Source organism: Notolepis coatsorum (genome assembly GCF_963971535.1).
Source record: "Notolepis coatsorum genome assembly, chromosome: 6".
Taxonomy (NCBI): domain Eukaryota; kingdom Metazoa; phylum Chordata; class Actinopteri; order Aulopiformes; family Paralepididae; genus Notolepis; species Notolepis coatsorum.
Window position 1 is genome coordinate 33,422,891 of NC_140170.1, and position 26,941 is coordinate 33,449,831.

Genomic DNA, 26,941 nt, shown 5'->3' on the forward strand with positions numbered 1-26,941 from the left:
AGAAAACTCGCCTCAGCGTATAAAAGGTGGAAAACTGGAGTCCGTGAGTCAAGAAAACAGCTCAAGTCGAACCTTAATGAAAAGGAATTGGCATTAATGTCCGAAGCTCTGGAGGAAGAGAAAGAGGCTGTGTTGAGCGCCTACCTTGAAATACGAGGTCACAACACACCATCAGTTGAACTGAGAAGCTGCATTGATACATGTGAGGCAGTTACAACAGAGATTAAGAAGGTCGTCTATGGGAGGATTTTTGACATTGAAGAAGAATTCGATGGAGAACAAGTACAATGTCGTCTCAAAGAACTGCTTAAAGGCAGCTATGCTCGGTCCATCTATGGATCCACTGTCTCGAGAGTGAGTCACAAATCATCCATCACTCATGACAGTGCCACTTTGACAGTCAAACTGGTGGACGCTGCGGCAGATCTTGCCGCTAAGGAGGTGGAGTATGAAGGGTTGCTGGAAGAAAGGAAGCAAACAGAGAAAATAGAAGATTTAGAGGGGCGACAAAGAAAGCAACTTGCAGTTGAGAAGCACAAGCTTGTACGCCTCCAGGCAGAGAAGGACGTGAAGACAGCCCGTGCCAGGCTGAAAGTTTACACACAGGAAGGCAGCGTCCACTCAAATAGTCCCGAAGGAATTCACTATGCCTCCTCGGCGGCAAGCAGACAACCCCCCCAACGTCACAACCTTGTCGACTGATGTAAATGTATCATCCCTAGCCAAGGCCTTCAAAGATAGCATAGCTCTAAATAGACTTCCAGTTCCAGAGCCATCTGTATTTAATGGCGATCCTATCCAGTTCCTTGAGTGGAAAGCCTCATTTATGTCACTCATTGACACAAGAGCCGTCTCATCTGCTGATAAACTTTATTATTTGAGGAAGTATGTAGGGGGCCCTGCTCGTAAAACCCTGGAAGGAACCTTCTATAGAAATGACAGCGAAGCCTACAAGGACGCGTGGGACAAACTAAACCACAGATATGGCCAGGCCTTCGTTGTACAGAGAGCCTTTAGAGACAGGCTCGCAGATTGGCCAAGAATACAACCAAAGGATGCAGAGGGACTAAGAGACTTTTCAGACTTCTTAAACGCCTGTCAAGACGCAATGAGGCATGTGAAGAGTCTTGAAATATTGAATGACTGTGAAGAGAATAGAAGGCTAATCCAAAAGATGCCAGACTGGGCAATGTCAAGCTGGAACAGAAAGACTACCGAAGCCTTGAACAGGAATGTGGCGATGGAGGCAGAAATCGCTTGCAATCCGATCACCTCATTCCATGCTTTCCGCACCCTTGAGTCCAGCACAGAAAAACGAAACAGGGACCCCAACAGGAACAAGGCGTGTGTTCTCAGTACTCAAACTGAGGCCGACAGTGACAGGCAAAGACCAGCCAAGGGAAACGTAAAGCCCCCTTGTGTGTTCCGTCAGGACAATCAACACAGTCTACATGGATGTCCCAAGTTCATCGCAAAGACTCTGGCGGAGCGACGGGAATTTGTGAAGGAAAATAAGCTCTGCTATGGCTGCACGAGATTCGGTCATAGTGCCAAGGACTGCAGTCATCGACATTCCTGCGACGGTAAACATCCCACTTGTCTTCATGATGACAGCTATGTGAGAAAGGAAAGGCCTGCACCACGGGAAAACATTTCCCAAAGCAAAGCTGTTCAAACAGAAGCTGCCGCAACGTCACTGGCAGTCACTACTGCTGGAGCAGGACAAGCCACCAACACGTCGATGATTGTGCCTGTGTGGGTGTCCTCAAGGAGCACGCCAGGAACGGAAAAACTGGTCTACGCCCTGTTGGACACACAAAGTGACACCACTTTCGTCGACCAGGAAGTCAGTAACACTCTAAAGGCAGACTCCTGTCCAGTTAAACTGAAGTTAACTACCATGATAGGACGAAACACAATAGTCAAAAGCCAAAGAGTCTCAGGGCTTCGTGTACGAGGTTACAGCTCCTCCCTGCACATCGATCTTCCTCCTGCCTATACCAAGGATTGCATACCGGTGAACCGCACCCACATTCCAACAAAGGAAACGGCCAAGAAATGGAATCATCTCTCCACAGTCATAGACGAGATTCCACCGCTACAGGATTGTGAGGTTGGTCTCTTGATAGGATATGACTGTTCAAGGGCCATGGCACCAAGACAAGTAATATCAGGAGGAAATGATGAACCTTATGCAGTTCGAACCGATTTAGGATGGAGCATTGTGGGGTGCTCTTCACCGCGCCTTGACACTCCAAGCCAGGCGAGAGAATGCTTCCGGATCGCGGTCAAAGAGCTCCCACCAGTCACCCCTGCCGATGCCATTGGCGTTCTGGAGTCAGACTTCAAGGATGCCAAGGAGGATGGAAAAACAGTCTCCCAGGATGACATCCTGTTCCTAGACAAACTAAAAAACGGCATCAAGAAAAACAGTCAAGGTCACTACGAAATGCCCTTGCCCTTTAAGGAGAGACCCAACTTACCTGACAACAAACAGCTTGCCATCATACGGCTCAGCCATCTCAGGAGGAAGCTGTCAAAGAATGAAAGGTACAAGGAACAGTACGTCAAGTTCATGGAGGAAGTCATAGAAAAGGGTGATGCAGAAGAAGTTCATGATGATGGGAAGGACAGGGAAAGATGGTACATACCTCACCATGGCGTCTACCATGCTAAGAAGCCAGACAAGCTACGTGTGGTATTTGACTGTTCCGCCAAATACAAGGGAACCAGTCTAAACGATCATCTGCTCACGGGACCCGACTTGATGAACAATCTAAATGGTGTTCTACTTCGTTTCCGGCTGCACTCTGTTGCATTAATGTGCGACGTAGAGAAGATGTTTCACCAATTTCATGCGAGTGAAACGGACCAAGACTATCTGCGCTTCCTTTGGTGGAAGAAAGGATATCTCAGCGCGCAGCCTCAAGAGTACCGTATGAAGGTGCATATCTTCGGAGCCGCATCGTCTCCTGGTTGCGCAAACTACGGCTTGAAGCACCCGGCCACGGAGACCTATACCCGCTAGGCTCACAGTTCATTATGAGAGACTTTTATGTCGATGACGGGGTCGCAAGCATGGACTGTACCGAACAGGCTATTCGGCTTGCTCAAGAAGCCAGAGAACTGTGTGCCCTAGGTGGTCTTAGGCTGCACAAATTCATGTCCAATGACAGAGCTGTCTTGGAGAGCATACCATCATCTGAACATGCATCAGACATCAAAGACCTCAACCTTACCTTCGATGACTTACCTTCAGAAAGAGCATTGGGTATCCAATGGCACATCGAGTCAGACTGCTTGAAGTTCAATGTCAATCTCAAGGACCAACCTGCAACGCGCCGAGGTATGCCGTCTGTGGTCGCCTCTTTGAACGACCCCTTAGGGTTTGTAGCCCCCTTCTTACTTATTGGAAAGGGAGTGCTGCATGGAAATGTGCAGACACGGAACGGGTTGGGATGACCCCCTGACTGAAGAACTTCGTCCACGGTGGGAGGGTTGGAAAAATGACCTGGCCAACTTGGAGAAGATAAAACATACCCCGAAGTTATGCACCTGCAGACTTTGGAAGGGTCATCAAACGAGAATTACACCACTTCTCTGATGCAAGCATGACTGGCTATGGACAGTGTTCATATCTGAGACTCAGAAATGAAGAAGGAAACATCCACTGCGCCCTAGTCATGGCGACGTCTCGTGTTGCTCTGACGAAGGTCACAATGATCCCAAGATTAGAATTAACAGCTGCGGTCGTGTCAGTGAAAACCAGCGATGTGCTGAAGGAGGAGCTCGGATACGCTGACACCGAGGAGTACTTCTGGACTGATTCTAAGGTCGTTCTAGGATACATTAACAACGAGGCTCGACGCTACCACACGTTCGTTGCCAACCGTGTTCAGAAGATACACCTCAGCACAACTCACCAGCAATGGAGATATGTCCCCACTGACAAAAACCCGGCAGATCACGCTTTCAGTGAGCTGATCTCATCAAACTGGTTCCAGGGGCCTGCGTTTTTATGGGAAAGGGAAATCAGCCTCTCGGAAGAGGTGGTCACAGAGCTGCCAGTAGGAGACCCGGAAGTGAAAGGAGCTCAGACACTGAACACAGAAACTACAGAGCAATACTCCCTGGCAGATCGACTGTCAGTGCTCTCATCCTGGCCTCGGGCCGTTCGAGCAGTAGCTCGTATCCTGCGACGAATCAACAAAGAGAAGTCTAATGGTCTCTCCACAGTAATGGAACGAGAGGACGTGGAGCACCTCATAATCAAAGACCTACAAAGACAAACATATCCAGAGGAACTGAAGTTACTGAAGAAAGGCTCTCGGCTGCCACTCCATAACAAGTTGCATCGTCTTAACCCCTTTCTAGACAAGGATGGTGTGATCAAGGTGGGAGGAAGGCTCTGTGACTCCAATCTCCCCCATGCAGTCAAACACCCTGCAATCATTCCGAAGGAACACCACGAAGATGATCATCACACACTGCCATGAAAAGGCAAAACATCAAGGTAAAGGAATGACCATAAACGAGATCAGATCAAAGGGCTACTGGATCTTAGGGATTGGTCGGGTTGTGGCATCTCATCTCCGTCAATGTGTGACCTGCAGAAAGCTCAGGAGACACACAGAACAAAAAATGGCAGATCTCCCTCATTTACATACTGTGGAATGGACTGCTTTGGACCCTTCTATACCAAACAAGGACAGAGTGTGCGCAAAAGATATGGCCTTCTCTTCACCTGCTTCTCCTCCAGAGCCATCCATATTGAAATGCTGGAGGCAGGGACCGAAACTAAAGCCTGCCGCCCGCCAGGGGCGGTCTGTTTTTACCTTTGGCGCATGACACTTAGAGGGCTGCCCGCCGTGTGGCGTGTAGACGTGTAGTTCATAACGATACTCTTGTGCGAGTACAGATTATAGCCGCTCGTCTTTTTTTTCTCCGCCGCGAGATCGTTAAAAAACTACAAGTCCCACATTGCACTCAAGTCAACGGTCCAATCACAGTAGAGTGACGTGACTGGTTTCATGAGAAATAAAGCAAATGACCAATCGGAAGCTCTCATTTGGCTTGTTTACTTCTGTCTGCTCTAGTCTATATCGGACCTCCATGAGCTAACGTTACTGTTTAAACAATGACCCAGTCAACTATTCACTTTTAGTTTAATACATGACGAGGCATTGTCTAACGGTATCTAGCTGGCTAGCTACTGATAGCTGCTGATATCAACAAATGCTCCAGCAATAGTCGGCTCGAGTGCATAATACCTCCGTTCCCTCGTTAGCTAGCTTAGCTAGCTCACGTTAGATCCATCTGTCCCAGTAAACTAAATTGTCTTAACATTATCTACCGGGCTAGCAGTAGCTACAGATAGCTCCTGATATCAATGTCTTATAACATTGATTGAATGCGTATTCTAGCTGAGGGCATGTTGAATGTGATTTGACAAAAGAACCGTAACGTTAAATAGGGTCCAGCTGCATCGCCGGAGAATCCTTGCATGCTGAATGTAGGGTCTAGCTGAATATAGGGTCTAGCTGCAGGGCCGGAGAATCCTTGCTGGAGCTGGAGGCTACTCAAGTATACACACAGACAGTGGAGCTGTTTGCAGATAGCAAGCATTTTGACTTATTGCGTGGTGGCGATGTCTCGCAGATAATACAACTACAAGTATGATTATATAATATATATTTTATTTTAAAAAAAAAATTATATAAAATATATATATATATTTTTTTAATCAAAAAATCTTTGGCAGGTAAGAAATATGCTTGGCGGGTAGACTCTTCACATCTACCTGCCACTGGCCGGTGAGTCAAAAAGTAAATTTCGCTCCCTGGCTGGAGGACATGTCAACCGAGTCATTCATAAATGGAATGCGCTGCTTCATTGCCATACGTGGTGCAGTGCGTCAGATCAAATCTGACCCAAGGAAGCAACTTCCTCGGAGCCAAAACGAACTGAAGGACGCTCTTAAGGAAGTCGATAGTGACAAACTGGCTACCTTTCTCTCTGAGAATCAGTGCGACTTCATCAGATAAATAGATAGATAGATACTTTATTAATCCCCTTGGGGAAATTCAGGGTATCTCGCAGCTCACAACAGTATACAGACATTGACCGTTCCCATACAGTTATTACACATTATGTCTGCATCATGAATTAAAAATAAGTACATGATAAAATTCAATTAAGTCATACCCATCAATATTAATAAGAGCGTGATTAGATAAAAGCAGGTGTATAAAAACAGTGTATAAAAACAGGTGTAAAAACAGGTGTAAAAAACAGGTGTAAAAACAGGTGTAGAAACAGGTGTGTGGGTCAGAGGTCAGGTCCCCCGCACTATAATACGCTGTTGTACAGTCTGATGGCTGTGGGGACAAAGGACCTCCTGTGCCGCTCAGTCCGTGAGTGCAGGGAGATGAGCCGTCCGCTGCGACTGCTGCTCTGCCCCACCAGGGTGTGGTGGAGAGGGTGGTTGGTATTGCCCATGATGGCCAGCAGCTTGCTCTGCGTGCGGCTCTACACCACGGTCCCCAGTGGGTCCAGTCTCCTCCCCACCACTGAGCCAGCCTTCTTGACCAGCTTATCCAGCCGTCTGGTATCCCTGGCCGTGGTATTACCACCCCAACAGACAGCGGCGTAGAGGAGCACACTTGACACCACTGCCTGATAAAACATGAACAGCATTTCCCCACACACATTAAAAGACCTGAGGAAGAACAGCCTGCTCTGTCCTTTATTGTAGAGCGCTTCCGCGTTAGCAGCCCAGGCCAGCTTATCGTCTAGGTGCACGCCTAAATATTTGTATGTCTGCACCGTCTCAATGTTGTTTCCTCGTATGCTGACTGGTTGCAGAGGTGGTTTCGACCTGCGGAAATCCAGTACCATCTCCTTGGTCTTTTTTGCGTTCAGGAGAAGGCCGTTCCGTTCGCTCCAGTCGCTGAAGGCTCCCACCTGGTCCCTGTACTCTCCCTCCTGTCCCTTCCTCACACACGCCACAATCGCTGTGTCGTCCGAGTATTTTTGGACGTGGCAAGACTCAGAGTTGTAGTTGAAGTCTGCCGTGTAGAGGGTGAACAGGAACGGGGCGAGAACAGTCCCCTGTGGAGCCCCAGTGCTGCTGACCACTGTCTCCGAGACACAGTTGCCCATTCTGACAAACTGTGGTCGTCTGTCAGGTAATCTGTGATCCAGGAAGTGAAGGAGGGATCCACCCCCATCTTCCTGAGCTTGTCTTTAAGTATGGGAGGTTGAATAGTATTAAAAGCGCTCGAAAAATCAAAAAACATAATCCTCACATAACTCCCCGCTCCAGATTCAAGCCATGTCGGCGGAGTGTGGGAGCGTCAGATCAGGACAGTCAGAAGCATCCTCAATTCGATCCTCTCGCTCTCTTTTGGAAGATTAGATGATGCATCCCTCCGAGTATTCTTCTATGAAGCAATGGCAATAGTTAACAGTCGCCCTCTCACTGTTGACAACCTCAACGATCCCAACAGTCTTGAGCCACTTACCCCTAACCACCTACTTACCATGAAGTCCACCCTAGCTCTACCTCCCCCCGGCAAGTTCATTAGAGAAGACATGTATGCTAGAAAAAGGTGGCGGCATGTACAGTACTTAGCTGAACAGTTTTGGGGCCGCTGGCGTAAAGAGTATCTAAACAACATCGCCATCAGGCAACGCTGGCACACGCCAAAGAGAAACCTCCAGATAGGTGACATAGTGATGATGAAAGATGATGATCTGCCGAGAAATGAATGGAGATTAGGTGGAGTTTCTAAAACTATAGTGGATAGAGATGGTCTGGTTAGGAGAGTGACAATATGTCTAGGTGACAGGAAACTGGGAAAGAAGGGTGAACGTCTCACTAAGCAGTCAGTTCTTGAAAGACCAGTTCAGAAGCTGGTCTTATTACTAGATAAGTGACTAGATGTTTACTAAGTAAGGGACCCTTGCATCTCCTAAAGATGTATTTGATTTGATTTTGTTTGAAGTGTTTGACAAAACTTAAATACCATATTTTTGGTTTTTGCTTATGGTTTATTGAGAAATCATTGTGTTTGCTTATGCATGGTTTCCTACAATATTTGAAACACCAATGATTTGATGGGAGTGTAGAGAACCAAATTCCTCTGTTTATAACGTTAGACTTGATTTTACGTGGAATTGTTTTTTGCTGTCTTTTATTTTGAAAATACTGATGGTTCCGCTCGCGCTGTGGCTAACCTTGCGTAACAACGATATCCGGTTAACGAACGTTACAGGTTCAGAGAAATGGTTGACGGGAGAGAGTACTAATGTAAATAACGGATATCTCTCATTAATATAACTGTTCGTGAAGGAAACCCCCCTTTTTACCTTGTTTAGCACCTAGCTGGAAGGCGAAGAGGTACGTGTTTATTTATGGATTGTGTTATTTGTGTTATATTGGCAATCTCCATATTTTATGTATTGAGCTGAACTAGCTAAGATGCTAGCCGGTGCTACACCTTTCTATGAAAACGTGGTTTGGATAAACTAATGACTGTATGTCTGTTAGGGCTGACCTTCTAAGCTTTTTTTGGCAATCGAAGCTTCGGGGCCGAGCTTCGATTTTAATTCGACGCTTAGAGAGAGAGATTTTTTTTTTTTTTATCTTATGTTGTGGGACTTGTACAGCACTTTGGTAAACTTTGTTGTTTTTAAATGTGCTCTATAAATAAAGTGGATTGGATTAATTAATTAAGTAGCCCCTTTCGTGACTGTGACGCAGCCAACAAGGTTTCACTCGGCTGTGTGATTTAATTCAAGGTAGATCGCTGGTGTCGTTTGAACAACTTCAGATTTCATGGGAACTACCAATCCCCCAAATCAAGAATGTTTAAGATGAATGAAGTAAGATTTTGATTATTTGAAATATGGCCTGTGTAGACTAAACTATGCACAGAATTATGTTAGTCTACAAGGTCCGGATGCTACATGGTCCGGCAATGTAGACCTTGTAGACTCCACTACAGACCAATAACATTGAATGTTCATGCATTTTTAAGAAGGGCTACTTCCACAAAAAAACAAAGAACTCACCAAAACATCTCAGTAGCACCTTATCTAAATGTTCTATTTCATATATGGAGATTCATATTTATTTATGTATTGCATGCATTTCTACATTTTATTTCCTATTTTGTTTATTCATCCCAGTATCTTTCTTTCTTATGTGTGGAATTCTACAAGGCATGTAGGTGTATATGTGTTTGAGGATGATATCCTTCAAACAGGCAATAGTGATGATATAATTTTGGCAGTGCTGAGCTGGGTTACTTTCCTCCAGTGTATTTGTCCCTCGGCCCCACCCAATGGCCCCATACACACACAAATCGAAGATTTTTTTTTTTTAACTTCGAATTTTTTTTTATGTTCGAAGCTTGTGCCATCGAACGAAGCTTCGAAGTATTTAAGACAGCCCTAATGTCTGTTTCCACTTTCAGCTCTTACAGTGTTTAATTAAACCCCAGTTAGGACAGCCGAAACACGTCCAATCTTTCGCCGTCGACTAAAGACGCACTTCTTCAACCATTATCTGAATTAAAAAAAGAAAAAAAAATCGAACCCTAACTAACCGTACTGTCATGCACTTGTCCTAATAAACTAACCTACACTGTAACTGAGGGGTACAATTCCCTGACTGTATTGAGAGTATGGTATTATTAAACCACTACTTAGTTATGTACTTTAATTACTGGCCATACAGTACATGAATATATATATGGTGAACACCCACACAAGAATACGGCAATGACACATACAGTTCTATTTAGAGGGATTTATTATTATCAGAGCAAGCAACGTTAGGTTACAGATTGAGAATTATACTTGCGCTTGTAAGGCGAAGAACACACGTAAAGTAGGTCAAGAACGTAAGTCAATGAGAATAGTAAGATGGGTCTAAACTGACGCCACCTGTGGCATAGCAATTACATAAGGCACACTAGTACCAGCTGGAGACACTGGGGGGTTCCCTCCGGGTGTAAGCCGGCAGGGTAGAGGAATGTTCGGGTGCAAAGTCTGGGTCAACGAGGAATAAAGAAGCTCCAGCTACGGGAGTCGGTACATGTACTTCCCTGATCGGCAGACAAAGCAGCAGTTGTAATCCAAGATGCTCGAATAGCTTTGACGACAGCCAGCCAGCCTCCTCCTAGAGGCGGGCTCGAGTGATGATCCTCACGGGGGTAAATCACAAACGATAGTGGGGTAGACGGTTCTCTGCTCCAGCAGTCACAGTACCAAAGCAATATAATCCAACCAGAAACGGTTCTGCAGTCGCCGGTGTAGATTCTCCTGTGCACTATCCTTCACATTAAACTAGGTTGTACTTGACGTTACTTCACTAAAACTATGACACTTTACTATCCTATTCGCACATGTTTTAAGTGCTCTATTTTGCCGCAAGGTTGCTCACTTCACTTGGTCGTTGACTAGTGGTGAAGGCTTTACTAGTAATGAACGAACTGCTGCTGTTTCCACCTGCGCCGTATTTATACGTAAGGTGAATTATCTAGTGCCAACCTCAGTTCTGTCTCGTATTACTGCGCAAACCTGGACATGTTGAGACATGCCTTGGCGTTGCCTTTGAACTTGCCATTGGGGGTATGGTCGTTGGCGCCTAGGGGTCGCTGTCCAATAGGAGAACGAATATTATGGTCTGGTTTGTACCCAGGTAAAGGGATATTCCATGTATATATACAAAGAATATACAAGGGATATCAAACGATATACAAATATTATACAAGGGATCTCAAGCAATAAATATATATATTCGGTTTAATCTGACCCTTTGTAACATACACTGTAGCACTCAACACTTTGATGAACATTGTTGCTCAGCTGATAGAGTTGTGCCCTTCCTGATGGCCTGTTGTACAGAACTTGTAAGTCGCTTTGGATAAAAGTGTCAGCTAAATGACTAAATGTAAATGTAATGGTGAACTAGTGTCAATAAATGGTTGGCATACCGCACCATGGCCATCAGTCTCACAGAGTTCATTTTGTCTGAAGTAAAGTCCAGCTTGGAAATGCTACAAAGCCATTAATCCTTTGTTCTGTAAAAATGACTGTTTGTTACTGTGTGGAACTTGTTTCAGTAGCTTATTTTTTTGTTTTTGATACTGTGAGGAATGCACTTTTTCAGTTTGTATACTTTGGTTACATAGAGACATATCTGAATGTCCGGTTTTACCTGCCAGTATTGAATTTGAATCCCAGGCTTATGCAAAGATTTGCAACAGTTCTAGAGGCCTTTATTTTATTTTTACATCACTGAATGATGAACCTCACTATGGATATTGGCAAAGGTTTACATTTTGCAATGTTATGTTTACAAGTTATTGACAGGATGTCAAATACTTTGTTTGGTTTATTTAATTCTTTTTGAGGCGTGCCGTCCTATAAATGCCAGTAATAGTTGTTTCATGGACCAAGACCACAACAGTCTCCTCTCCTATAGTCAAATGTTTTATCTGCTGAAAAGCACAATACCTGTTGGTTTTTAGTTCACTCATTGTTCAGGGAAACACATTGTTAATGACATTGACGGATTGTGAATTCTGTGATTCAAATTATATTTATTTCGAAAAATAAATATGGTCACTTTATTTGAAGAGTCAAAACTGCTGTCTTGGCTTTGTTTTGTTCATAGTAGTAACGCTCATGTCATGATAAATCTGGTTAGGTCAAAACTACAGGAATACAAATTTTTTAAATAATAATAATAATAATAATAATAATACAATAAATATATATATATATATATATATTATCAGTTATCGGTATCGAAACACTGTAGCACCCACTCCACACACTTTATAGCACACACCCACTTTAAACAAACACACTGTAGCACCCACTCCCCACACTTTATATTTATTGATGAAGGATTGCACTACAACTCGTACACCTTACTGTAAATTGTACCTAAATTGTACCTCATCTCATTTCTGCTTTGCACTATATAGTACTGTACATTAGTACACTGCATAGTATTGTATATTATATGGTAACTCAGTTACGTCTATTCTGCATCGAACATTGTACATATGTCTATACTGAACACTGTGACCTCATTTTCTACTTCTAAATTACATGCTATACTATGTTATTTGATACTATCTTGTCTAGCACAGTCTCTGGAGCGTAACAGTAAGAAGCATTTTGTATGAAAGTATTCTGTACTTCTGTATGACAACTATTAAAGAAACTTGAAACTTGAAACTTGAGGAGCAGAAAGTTATCGATATCGATATAAAAAAATCAATATCGTGCACCCCTAATAATAACACTAATAATAATATAAAACAGCCATGGATGGTCACCACAGATAATCCAATATCAGTTGGATAACAGATTTCTACCACTACTGAACAGGCCCATCCGGATTATCTGTGGTGACCATCCATGGCTGTTCAGATCCTCCTCACCCCCACCCCACCTACCCAACCCCCCCCCCCCCCCCTCCACCAACCTCCTCCAATGTACAGTTTCTTCATCAAATGTATATACTCTCTTTTCACAAACAGTACTGTATTTGTAAATCTGGTATGTCATAAATGTATAGATGTAGCAGTACTGTCTATCTGTATGTCATATATGTTATGATGAATTGAAAATTGGGGACCCTGATGTAAACAAGACGAAAGTCTTTCTCTGGTCTGCATCCCCTTAACAATTGTGTGTATTGAGCTGTATTGTACCTAGGGATGGGTACCGTTCACATTTGAACCGATACCGGTACCTGTGAATTAGGGGTGGACGGTATAAACGGTATACGGTATAAACGGTATGAATTTGCTCTACGGTATGGATTTTGACTATACCTTGTAACCGGTAGAGCAGCTCTAAAATAGCAATGACGTCATGTAACCACAGCGCGACTATTTCACTCGCATTTGCCCCTAAAAATAGATAGAATTAGTCATAGATAATAGATATGTGCAAACTGGAAAAAGTTATTTAGGAGGCTTCGCGCAGTGGGCGTGTCAACACGCAATTGTCATTTCATAATAAACACATATCACCGCGGCGCACAGCAAGTTTCAATTTCAGTTCCTGGCATTTTTAATCAGTGGAGAAAGGTAAGAGATTTCCCTATCGTTTTTCTTATATGAATTATTCTACGTTAATAAAACATACCTGGTGATCAACTACAGTTTGCTGTGAACATTATGATATGTGTGTAGTGTTCTGATAACGACGGCTGGGCAGCGGGGCTGGATGCTGGATTTTGTGAGAAGCATATGCAGCTGCAGAGCCGCAGAATCCACCATAACCCACCCATCTGTACGGGCACAGTGCAGTACTCCAATTCAGCCATTGGCAATTCAGCCGTTGGGTGGGGGGCGCTGTTGAGCCGGGCCTGTGACCGGACCTGAAAGCGCCCCTACTCTGCGGCTCTGCAGTTGCATACTATTGGGATTCGTTGGGAGCAGCACAGAGTCTCGACTCGGGACTTATTTTATTTGGAATATAATGACTGTATACGCAAAAGTAGCCTAGTTTTAAGTTAAAATATTATAAATCTACATGCCTTGAGGATGTCATTATTTATATATCCTGCCTATCAGGCAAAAAAAATAAAAAATTCTAACAGAAACACTGATACCGTGATATATACCGTTACAGTCTATGCTTCAAATTATACCGTGATATACATTTTAGACTAGGCCTGCCGCGATAAGCAATAAATCGATTAATTGCCGCGATAATAAAAATTAATGCAATGATTTTGACGGGCGCGATTAATTGCTATTTGCGCGTTTGTTTTAATGAGGCGGAACCAGTGCCCCTTGTCAGTCACTGTCCGTGTTGGGAGGCGGGCCGCTGGCTTTACTACAGAGCAGAGAGCACAGCACAGGAGCTCCGTGGGGCAACACCACATAGCTTAACTACATTTCTCAATAGTGTTGCTCCTTTTAACCAAGTAGCGTTATTTGTAGTGTAACGTTAGCGTTTTAACGTTAGTAGCTAACGTTAAAACTAACTTAAAGTTAGTTGTTCACCAACAATCTCAACATTTGTTTTATCATTAGCTCATGTCGATCTACTAGTAGCATCAGCAAGCTAACATTAGCTGGCCCCAGTCCACTAGCAGCATGTCTATCTACCAGCAGCATCAGCAAGCTAACGTTAGCTGGCCCCAGCCCATTAGCAGCATGTCGAAGTAGTAGTAGCATCAGCAAGCTAACGTTAGCTGGCCCCAGTCCACCAGCAGCATGTCGATCTACCAGCAGCATCAGCAAGCTAGGATAATCACAACAATACTTCCGGTCCGGTCGGTGGGCTTCAAAATAAAAGTCTAAAACACCGGAAAAGACGGAGCGGTGGGCTTCAAAATAAAAGTTTTGGGAAATAAAGTTCTCAAAAAAAAATTCTCTAACCGGTCGCAATAATATCGCTTATCGCGATATTTTCGGGGGCAATTAATCGCCCAGCAAAATGTGTTATCGTGGCAGGCCTATTTTAGACCATACCATCCACCCCTACTGTGAATCGATAACGGTACCCAACGGTACTTCTTTCGGTACTTTAGTCTAAAAATGTTACCTACCTACCCCAGTTGTAAAAAAGAATTCAAAAACTTAATATCTAATAAATAAATGTATTATTATTACTTTATTACCTACTTACCTGCACTATTCTTACCATACCTACTTTCATACACTTCCAATCAAATTCATATGTCTGTTGTAATTCAAAACAGTCATTCAAAACTTTGTAAAGAAACTCAAAGTTAAGAGATTTGTCGTGTAGGTAAGAGTAAGAGTAAGTTAGAGCGAAGGACTGCTCTGTTGTATGTTAGAGCGACGGACTGCTCTGTTGTATGTTAGAGCGACGGACTGCTCTGTTGTATGTTAGAACTTTGTAAAGAAACTCAAAGTACTAAGAGCGATACACTGCTCTGTTATATATTTTTTATTGAACAATCTTATCACACTGTCCATTCTATTTGATTATTTTAGCCTATTTTAAACTGTACTTTTTAATCTAATCTACTCTATTTTATTATTTGTATTACTGAAGAACTGATTTGCCTTACCTTGCTCGCTTATGCCTGTATTTTTTACTGTTGTGAAGCACTTTGAACTGCAACCTCTGTATGAAAAGTGCTATACAAATAAAGTTATTTATTATTATTATTATTATTATTATTATTATTATTATTATACACAGTCACACACATATCTTTCAATAAATGTTATGTTTATTTTTTATTTTATTTTTCTCCCATCCCAATGTTAGTCGTTATGCCAATTCCCAATTCCCAATCCCCTTCCTGGTCGCTGCGCACTCTACCCCCTACAGTCGGTCTGGGAGAGTGGAGGCTATCACATGCTTCCTCCGACACATGTGTAGCCAATCAACCGCTTCTTTTCACCTGGCAGCGCGGACTCTCACTGAGAGGGTGTAACGTGTGGAAGGATCACACTACCCCTCTTAGATCCTTTCCTCGCTGAGCAGGCGCCCCGACCGAACTGTAGGAGTCGCTGTTTACAACGACCAGGACCCACCCACCGGCTTTCCCACCCTCTAACACTCCCAATAGACCTGTCGCTAAACCACGCCCCGAAATAGAATTTGTCCAATCATATCAGAGCAAAAACTTCGCTGCAGAAAACTCGGTCAACACCAGAAAAGCCATTTGTGGGCTGCATCAAACCAGACGGCTGTGATCAAAACCACTGTGTAAGAGTTCAGTTTATATGTTATTATCTACCTAATATCCGATGGTGAAACGCTGTGCGTGGGGTACCTGTAATTCGGACACCAGGTACCCTGAAAGACTGGATGGAGGAGTATATTTCATACCTTTCCCGAAGCCCAAACGAAAACTAGAGAAATGCAAGCGATACACATACACAACTGAATGTGAAGACCATTACCAAGGACACTTATGTTTGCTCAAAGGTAAGGTCAATTCATAAAGACATAATATTTGACGGCATGTATTAGAAACATAGACCAAACTATTAGTTTGCTAACGTTTGACTTTGACTGCGAACTAGCTCTCGTATATCCAGCCCAGTTAGCTAACGTTAGCAGCTAGCTAACGTTAGCTGCCAACATGTAACGATACCGCAGATATTTCTGCATCATAAGGTGAGCCTTCTGTATCATAAGGTTAGCTTTCTGCATCATAACGTGAGCCTTCTGTATCATAAGGTTAGCTTTCTGCATCATAACGTGAGCCTTCTGTATCATAAGGTTAGCTTTCTGCATCATAACGTGAGCCTTCTGTATCATAAGGTTAGCTTTCTGCATCATAACGTCAGCAACGTTACCGCAAGCCAGGTGCATAACAGTGGAAATGATGACCAACAAGGACGGTTATAGATGTAATGTAGTGACCACCATTGATAGTATAAAGAACTGGCTAACAGACAACAGAATACTACTACATGCACTAAGAATGCTCGATGCACTTCAGATGCCATAGTGCCACTTGAAACCAGTAACAACAGGGACAACGATGTAAACAGTAAATAAGTCCTGGACTTTTCATTTTATCCCCGACAAGGCAAACACAAATGTTGATCTGTCAAAGTTATGTTTGTTGTCAATAAAATCCACTTTGAGCTGCATTTTATGTATGAAAGATGCTCCATAAATGAACTATTATTATTATCTGTCTATGCTTAGCTAATACTCAGCTTTTTGTGTTTTTTTCACAGAATGAGGTGTGCTGGAGATGTTACTGCCCTCACAGAGACGACACAGGTCAACCCAAGACAGGACATGAGTGACAATGAAAGAGGTCTGATTTATGTTTTTGGACTAAAGTGAGCATCATGGAATGTGTGCAGCTTTACAATCATGTCATTAACTGAATAATATCCCTCTCCCCCTCATCCCTCTCTCCTCATTCACCCCTCTCCTCATTCACCTCCCCCTCATCCCTCTCTCCTCCCCTCTTACTCCAGATGAGGAGTGCCGGCCTGTGGGCACCAGGCTTCCCCAATGGAAGGTGGACATTACTAGAAAGCTAAACAGAATAGGAATGTTAGAGGTTCTAGAAGGTGCTACTATGACATCACCAACGTTCCAGAATGATCGGGCAGGACTAAGGTTCTAGAATGTACTGCCATGACATCATCACACACGTTCCAGAATGTTCGGGCGGCACTAATTTTCTAGAATGTTCCTAACAATAGGTCTGTGGGTGAATTATGTACCATTACAACTACAGTACTGTATTAAGTTTCAAAAGTAAAAGTACAGTACATATTCTATAGTTTCTTGTATTTCAGTGCATTCAACCCTCGATTGACCTGAAGGTTGTTAAAGTGGTCCAGTTATGCTGCTCTGTGTCCCTCAGATTGCTGGTTTACAATGTTAAAGTACTTAATCTTCATCAACAGTTGCTGATATTGCAAATGTCAACAGACCAGGCTATTAATCCATAATGGAGGTACTAGAAGAATATAATGTTAAATTACCATAGATGTATCACAACAACACATGATATTGTTCGCTATTCCAGTTTATATCGTACATCCATTTGTGTAACTGTAAATCCATGTATATTTATTGTATATATTAAAAATAGTGGCTATTTATGTACACTTTAGTTGTGGGTTTTCTTTTCTAATCAGAGTGATCTATCTTGAGAATGTGTTGTCTATGCATTTATTTATATTTATATTAAATATAACTTATACTTAGTGTTATAAGAAAAGCTATGCCCATTTACTGTGATTTACAGGTATTTTGGTAAATGGTAAATGGCTGTATTTATATAGCGCTTTTATCCAAAGCGCTTTACAATTTGTTTCTCACATCTTACCCATTCACTCACACATTCACACACCGACGGTGGAGGCAACCATGCAAGGTGCCAACCTGCTCATCAGTGTCTTGCTCAAGGACACTTCGACACGCTGCCCGGGAGGAGCGAGAATCAAACCGGGAACCTCCGGATTACCAGACGACTGCTCTACTCCCAAGCCACTGTCGCCCCCTATATTAGGTCTATTTTATTATTAGGTATTTTTACTTTGGTCTCTATCACTATACATTTATAGTTAGTGTAATCAATCATTTTACCTGATGTACACTAGAATGTGCAGCATACCATTCTCTGAAGTCTCACCCCTTTATGGAGGAGGAATGTTGGCAAGTGACAGCTCTCACTTTTTTCCTCATTCTAGTGACTAGTGACACAACTGTCGGGTCTAGCTCGTATACTGCGTTGGACCACTAGCCTTAAACTAAATGTATCAGCAATAGTAATAATCATGGATTATCGTCATAGTTCTTGTAATCTTCAATCAAGTCAACTGTAAGTAATGCTTGAGACGTTATCTATAGCTAATGCTTGCATCACCATGGAGGTCTAAGGTAAATGTGTATCTCATGAACGTACTTTTCCACTGCATATTGTAACCCTCTCCGTCTGCTTCTAGATGAAATATTTGTGTTATCTTTAAAAAACAGGTCTATTACCTGCTGTGGTAAATCTCCAGCGGCATAAGCCCCTTTCGTGACTGTGAAGCAAGGCTTGCATCACAGTCAGGAAAGGGGCTGCCTGCAGCCATCGTCAACGAGAGTCATTCACGGTCGGCTCTGTGTCCGAGTTTTCAAAGGGGGCGTGGCTTAGCGATAGGTCTATTGTGTTAGTACGACGGGCGGCCAAGCCGGAAGCAACGCAGAGAGCTGGGCTCGATACCAGTATCTCCTGCGTTGGTGGCGAGCGCCTTGCCCACTGCGCCACCCAGCTGCCCCAATGTTATGTTTATTAAAAAAATATTTTTATTTAACAAATTAACTAAAAAAGGTACACATCTATATATTTTAGTGCCGTCAATAGATTACAAATAATTAACGAATTAATATCACAATTTTCTGTAATTAATCTAGATTAAAAATAGCATTTTTCTACTTAAGACGGAAGCTTGTAAGAGATATTTACTTGAGTAAAATCATGGAATTAATGTAAAATCAACACAAAGAAAGTATCAAAGACTATTTTAATAGCTTTCTTTGAATAGTTTCTCTCGCAAAAAAAAGAACAAGCAAATATACTGCTGAAAGTTCAGAACATTGAAGATTTTTCACTCCATCTAGATTAATTTATTTTAATGCTTTAAATCGTTTAAATTAATCTCCAAAGTTAAAGCATTAATTTTGACAGCCCTAATATATTTAAATACAAAATAAATAAAGGTATTGTATTTTACAAAATAACAAGTATAAAACAAGGGTAAACAAACCACTCTAGCAGCAATTAACTATTCTGCTGATCAAAAAATAGGAAGGACTACTTAAAAAAGTGGAGAAGGACCTAGATAGATGGATGCAGCTACCTCTCTCGCTAATCGGACGTGTGAACTGCATTAAGATGAACGTCCTTCCTAAATGTCTCTACCTTTTTCAAACCCTCCCTATATCTATCCATAAGAACTTCTTCAAGAAATTACAAAGGATAATATCTGCATTCATATGGAGGAGGAAGGTCCCTAGAATTAAAATTAAAACACGATATAATTCCCCCCAGTGTGGTGGACTGAAACTCCCGGACTTCCAACGTTACTACTGGGCTGCACAGACAAGGGCTCTGTGGATTTGGCAGAATGAGTCGACTAATTCCCCTGCCTGGAGACAAATAGAACAATGCCATACGATGGACGTACCGCTGGCCGGAATTCCTTTTATCCGGTCGTACCACCAAGAATAGTTCAGATAACCCATTTATTAAACACACGGCACGAACATGGTTTGAGATTCAGACACATCTTGGTAGCTTTATTGCATTTCACAGGAATACTCCCTTCCACAACAGTCCAGCTTTACCAGAATCACTTAGAGATGGCATCACCAAGAAGTGGTACACTCAGGGAATTAAAACTGTTGGGGACCTATATGATAAATAATAACTTCATTTTATATAGCGCCTTTCAAGGGACCCAAGGTCGCTTTACATAGGGGGGGGGTAACAAAGTAACAGACAGTGGACAGACACAACATATACATATATATATGATAATAACATACTTATGTCCTTTGAACAGTTACGCTGCACCTTCCACCTTCTAATTTCTTCAAATACCTACAGGTCAGACACTTCATAGGTACAGGTCAGGGAGGAAACTCCACTCTTCCAAAACCCCTCCTCATAGATGATATTCTAAAAGGAGTTATTCACACTAGAGGCATCCTATCATTAACATATAATAGATTTCTGACCTTTACAGAAATAATACCCCTAAACGCCAAGAACAAATGGGAGCGGGACCTGGACTGTACCTTTGAAGAAGATGAATGGGTATCACTATGTGAGTCCGCACTATCTTTTTCATATAACACTCGACATAAACGTATGCAATTTAACATTCTCCATAGAACCTATTTTACGCCGGAAAGACTTCACAGGATGAATGACGCTATCTCTGACCTTTGCCCTAGGTGCTCAACTGAAACAGGTAGCCTGCTCCACATGTTCTGGGAATGTAACAAACTAAGACCTTACTGGGGCTCAATTTGGGAGATTCTCAAAGAGATCACAGGGTTTGAGATCCCATGTACACCTAAATTAGCATTATTAGGAGACATGTCTGACATCTCTCCTGATAAGAGAAGCAAGGTGCGGATCATTAAATTGGCCATGATTGCTGGGTACAAGTGTATTGCCATGCTGTGGAAAAGTGCTGAATCCCCCCCCCCCCCCATGTGGCTTAGTGAAATCTCTTCGTACATGGCATCAGAGAAAATAATGTTCAATCTTAAGAAAAAACCACATCTCTTTGATAAATGCTGGGCTGGGTTTAGGCAATACTTAGAAAAGATTACATAGTAGGTTGACGATGTAGGCTATTAATGATGCTCGCTTTTGTCTTTCTGATGGGTATATATTGCAATGAATGATACTGTAAATGTTATTATTTGCTCTTTGAAGAGAAAAGATGTACCGTTAGATATTTATTTGTTTGGTATAGAAGTATGGGCACCTGTTCAGACAGGTGTAACTGGGTTTACTAAATTCTCAAGTTGTGTATACAAAAGAAATTGAATTTGTTGAGGTCCTAGTCTGTGGGAGGGGGGGGGTCTGGCCTTGAGGTTTTATTTCTGTTTATATTAATTTAAATTTCTTTCGGGGGGGGGGGGGTAATTTGTATCTATTTTTCTTTAACTCGGGGTGAAGGGGGGGAGGGGGGCAGTTGGCAGCATTTCTCTTTGTATTGATGTTGAATTGTTGAACTGATGCTGTAAAACTGATACATTTAAATACCAATAAACAGCGTTAAAAAATAAATAAAAAAAACACGACGACAGGCAGGAAAATAAGACGGGAATTAAATGTAAACCCAGTAGGTAAAATTCACCTGCAGGTGACTTGCTTAATCCTCCCTGTGTCCGTCTCTCTCCACTGGTGAGCGTTGTGGGGCTGTGTGTGATGGAGCAGGTGAGCTGGTGGAGTGATGACTGATGTGGAGGTTTCCAGGGGTTAAGAGCTGGCTTCCCCTGGCTCCTGTGGGATTGATTCAATAACAGGTAGGGGTTATTAAGTCAAACGGATTAATACAATGGTGAGTGAGAAATCTTCTTAGGGACCTGCACTGGCTCCCCATTGCTGCATGAATCCGCTTCAAGGCCCTCGACCTGGCATACCGTGCGGCAAAGAGAACCGCTCCCGCCTACCTCCGGTCAATGGTCTCTAACTACACACCCTCAAGACCCCTACGCTCTGCATCTTCTGGCCGCCTCAGACCTACTCCTATCCGAGCTCCGGGAGGGTCATCAAAGAGAAGTCGCCCATTCTCAGTCCTTGCCCCACAATGGTGGAATGAACTACCCACCCCAGTTAGGACAGCCGAAACCCGTCCAATCTTTCGCCGTCGACTAAAGACGCACTTCTTCAACCATTATCTGAAAAAAATAAAAATAAAATACAAAAAAATATCTAATCCTTACTGTCATGCACTTGTCCTAATAAACTAACCTACACTGTAGCACTCAACACTTTGATGAACATTGTTACTCAGCTGATAGAGTTGTACCCTTCCTGATGACTTGTCGTACAGAACTTGTAACTCGCTTTGGATAAAAGCGTCAGCTAAATGACTAAATGTAAATGTAAAGTAATACTACATGAGGATTAGGCTTGGGCGGTATGACGGTATACCGGGGTATTTCGAAATACCGACGGTATTGAAAATCAATACCGTCTAAACGGCGTTTTGTTGTAGTGCACACACGCGCCAGCAGAGGGCGAGACTAGTCCTCACTAGTGGGGCGAGCCATGCAGAGCTGGTTGTCTTCTACACACAGGAGGAGGAGGAGGAGGAGGAGGAGGAGGAGGAGGAGGAGGAGGAGGAGGAGGAGGAGGAGGAGGAGGAGGAGGAGGAGGAGGAGGGGAACCCCGCTTCAGTGAGTGAAATTAAATGAGACACGCTTACCGTTGCTGGTGCTGCAGGCTAACTGGCTATTCTGAGAGCTAACTGTAGTATTGTGTATGATCACAACGGTGTTCACGCTTTACGGTAATGTTGCGACAGTGCTGGGAAAATACCGTAAAGCGTTGTGGTAACGAGAGTGTGTGTTGTTGTTGTGTGTAGGATGCTGCGGGCGAGCTGCTACCATTCTGAGAGCTTAACGTTAGCACTAGATGCTGCGGGAGGACTGCTACCATTCTGAGAGCTTAACGTTAGCACTAGAGCTGCGGGCGAGCTGCTACCATTCTGAGAGCTTAACGTTAGCACTAGAGCTGCGGGCGAGCTGCTACCATTCTGAGAGCTTAACGTTAGCACTAGATGCTGCGGGCTAACTGCTACCATTCTGAGAGCTTAACGTTAGCACTAGAGCTGCGGGCGAGCTGCTACCATTCTGAGAGCTTAACGTTAGCACTAGAGCTGCGGGCGAGCTGCTACCATTCTGAGAGCTTAACGTTAGCACTAGATGCTGCGGGAGGACTGCTACCATTCTGAGAGCTTAACGTTAGCACTAGAGCTGCGGGCGAGCTGCTACCGTTCTGAGAGCTTAACGTTAGCACTAGATGCTGCGGGCGAGCTGCTACCATTCTGAGAGCTTAACGTTAGCACTAGATGCTGCGGGCGAGCTGCTACCATTCTGAGAGCTTAACGTTAGCACTAAAGCTGCGGGCGAGCTGCTACCATTCTGAGAGCTTAACGTTAGCACTAGATGCTGCGGGAGGACTGCTACCATTCTGAGAGCTTAACGTTAGCACTAGAGCTGCGGGCGAGCTGCTACCATTCTGAGAGCTTAACGTTAGCACTAGATGCTGCGGGAGGACTGCTACCATTCTGAGAGCTTAACGTTAGCACTAGAGCTGCGGGCGAGCTGCTACCGTTCTGAGAGCTTAACGTTAGCACTAGAGCTGCGGGCGAGCTGCTACCATTCTGAGAGCTTAACGTTAGCACTAGATGCTGCGGGCGAGCTGCTACCATTCTGAGAGCTTAACGTTAGCACTAGATGCTGCGGGAGGACTGCTACCATTCTGAGAGCTTAACATTAGCACTAGAGCTGCGGGCGAACTGCTACCATTCTGAGAGCTTAACGTTAGCACTAAAGCTGCGGGCGAACTGCTACCATTCTGAGAGCTTAACGTTAGCACTAGAGCTGCAGGCGAGCTGCTACCATTCTGAGAGCTTAACGTTAGCACTAGATGCTGCGGGAGGACTGCTACCATTCTGAGAGCTTAACGTTAGCACTAGATGCTGCGGGAGGACTGCTACTATTCTGAGAGCTTAACGTTAGCACTAGATGCTGCGGGAGGACTGCTACCATTCTGAGAGCTTAACGTTAGCACTAGATGCTGCGGGAGGACTGCTACCATTCTGAGAGCTTAACGTTAGCACTAGATGCTGCGGGCAAACTGGCCATCTCCGTGATTTGTTTACTTGGTAACACGGGTTGCCACCCCCCCCCCCCCCCCCACTGATGACAATTAATAATCATAATCAAGGTATAACGGTATGAAAAAAGTCATACCGCCCAAGCCTAATGAGGATCAAAGGAAATCCAACCACAAGACTGTCTACTGTCCACCTACCGGCAGCGGTCTCCGTAGGCGCACACTCCTCTCTGGTAGAACTTGCAGATGGTGGACGGCTTGCTGTTGGCCAGGTCATGAGAGAACATGCACCTGTTCCCCTCCCGACACACGCCGTGGATGAAGTACCTATCGGAGCCACACGGATGATGTCGTCAATGAATGGAAAATGCTTTTCTTATGATTTTATATATAATAATAATAATAATAATAATAATAATAATAATAATAACTAGACAATTCCGCGCGGGGGGAAATTGTGAAAGTGTGGGTGACACCTGTGCACCGCCGGCCAACGGGGGAGAGGGTCTCTCGCGAGTCTCTATGACAAACGGTTCAAAGGATACAAAAAGGGGGCGCGGCCTAAGGATCAGGGGAGTGGTCAACATAGACCAATGAAAGAGGATATCCCTACTGAGTGCAATGACACAACCCGCAACACTATTACACTATTACACTATTACACAATATTACACTATTACACTATTACACACTATTACACTATTACACTATTACACACTATTACACTATTACACACTATTACACTATTACACACTATTACACTATTACACTATTACACACTATTACACACTATTACACTATTACACTATTACACACTATTACACTATTACACACTATTACACTATTACACACTATTACACACTATTACACTATTACACACTATTACACTATTACACACTATTACACACTATTACACACTATTACACTATTACACACTATTACACTATTACACTATTACACAATATTACACTATTACACAATATTACACTATTACACACTATTACACACTATTACACTATTACACACTATTACACTATTACACACTATTACACTATTACACACTATTACACTATTACACTATTACACACTATTACACTATTACACACTATTACACTATTACACACTATTACACACTATTACACTATTACACTATTACACTATTACACTATTACACAATATTACACTATTACACTATTACACTATTACACACTATTACACTATTACACTATTACACACTATTACACTATTACACACTATTACACTATTACACACTATTACACACTATTACACTATTACACTATTACACACTATTACACACGATTACACTATTACACACTATTACACTATTACACCGAGTACAATGGCACAATCCGCAAGTCTCTACGACAAACGGTTCAAGAGATACACTGAGGGGGTGTGGCCTAAGGGGGCGTGGTCTAAGGATCGGGGGAGTGGTCAACATCGACCAATGAAAGGTGGTCAACATCGACCAATGGCACAATCCAAGTCTCTACGACAAACGGTTCAAGAGTTACACTGAGGGGGTGTGGCCTAAGGGGGCGTGGTCTAAGGATCGGGGGAGTGGTCAACATCGACCAATGAAAGGTGGTCAACAGGGGGAGTGGTCAACATCGACCAATGAAAGGTGGTCAACATCGACCAATGGCACAATCCGCAAGTCTCTACGACAAACGGTTCAAGAGATACACTGAGGGGGTGTGGCCTAAGGGGGCGTGGTCTAAGGATCGGGGGAGTGGTCAACATCGACCAATGAAAGGGGGTCAACATGGACCAATGAAAAATGAAAGAGGATATCCCTACTGAGTACAATGACACAACCCACAAGACAGAGGGCGCTGTCCAGCAATTCAGTAGTGCAACACAGTGATGGCCAATGATGGGTTAAGTGGATGATGTCATTGGCAGGTCAGCTCAGCCATGAGCCCTGAGCCTCACAGCTGTTAAGCCTGAACCAATCAGCCATGAGCACAATGACTTGCATATTCTGAAATTTCTTTACATGACTGCATTGTCACGTTGATTAAAAGAAAACTATAAGAGATGAAGCGTTGTGACTCGCACAAGAGCACTACAACGAGTAGGCGAAGGGTTGTGCGCGAGATTGTGGCATTCGTGCGATATTGTGGCACTCCTTCGGCGATCGGAACAGAAGGCTAAAAAAATATGGATTTCTAGAGGGCGATTGCATGGCGGTCAATGGGGAGGAGAACCTTCAAACAAATGGTCGTCAGTTGAGATAGAAATGTCCAATTCCATTTATTTTTCTTTTGTGAGCGGGTTGACAGCCGTGTCATCGTTTTGATGTGTTTGTTTTATTTCTACGTCCAAAATTGAGATCACACTCGCAATTCACCCAAGGTAGGGGGAAAAAGATTATTTCAGCTGCTACACTCTAAAATTCAATGCATTCCCAATGGGACCGAAATTTTACCGTTTAAAGTCGATTCGTAGCCAGACGGTGCGGTGAAACTTTTACGAGTTCGAAGACCGCAGTTGCCATAGGCAAGCCGCTCGTTTTGATACCTTTCACGTGTATGGTGCGCGAACGCTTACGTGTTGCAAAGTGTTTGAAACTCTAAATTGCACTGTATTTCCGAAATTTTACCGTTTAAAGTCGATTCGTAGCCAGACGGTGCGGTGAAACTTTACGAGTTCGAATAGCATATCGAGTTGGAGCAAGCCGGTCGTTTTGATACCTTTCACGTGTATGGGGCGCGAACGCTCTGGCACGAGTGTGTTGTCAAAATCGGTGGAATAAAGAAAGAATAATAAAAAGAGTATAGATATGTATAGTGTGGGTTGCAACCTGGCTTCGCCAGGTCACCCACACTAATAATAATAAACTTTATTTGTATAGCACTTTTCATACAGAAGTTGCAGTTCAAAGTGCTTCACAACAGTAAAGAATACAGGCATAAGCGAGCATAAAAAATATATATAGAGGTAGCAAGGTAAGGTAAATCACAGTGTTTCACATTAGGATCTAGCATCCCAATAGGCCTTTCTGTTTACAGTTTCATTCAGTAATGCAAATAATAAAAATAGAATAGACAGAGTAAAAACAAAGTGCGT

General features: G+C 43.3%; 1 protein-coding gene across 3 annotated transcripts in view; it reads right to left on the bottom strand.

Moving 5' to 3' along the window:
* Nucleotides 1–24,152, bottom strand: part of LOC311230190 (uncharacterized protein) — a 100,815-nt gene extending 76,663 nt beyond the window's left edge. For 2 of the 3 annotated variants that reach the window (XM_084316396.1, XM_084316395.1), the window contains exons 1-2: nucleotides 24,047–24,142; nucleotides 21,360–21,505 (exon numbers count right to left, since the gene is read on the bottom strand). In XM_084316396.1, the coding sequence (XP_084172522.1) occupies nucleotides 21,360–21,505; nucleotides 24,047–24,135 (235 nt within the window). In that variant the 5' untranslated portion in view covers nucleotides 24,136–24,142. Of the gene's footprint in view, nucleotides 1–21,359; nucleotides 21,506–24,035 lie in introns of all 3 variants that reach the window. The other variant, XR_014619779.1, reaches the window with a different exon arrangement.
* Nucleotides 24,153–26,941: the final 2,789 nt, after the last annotated feature.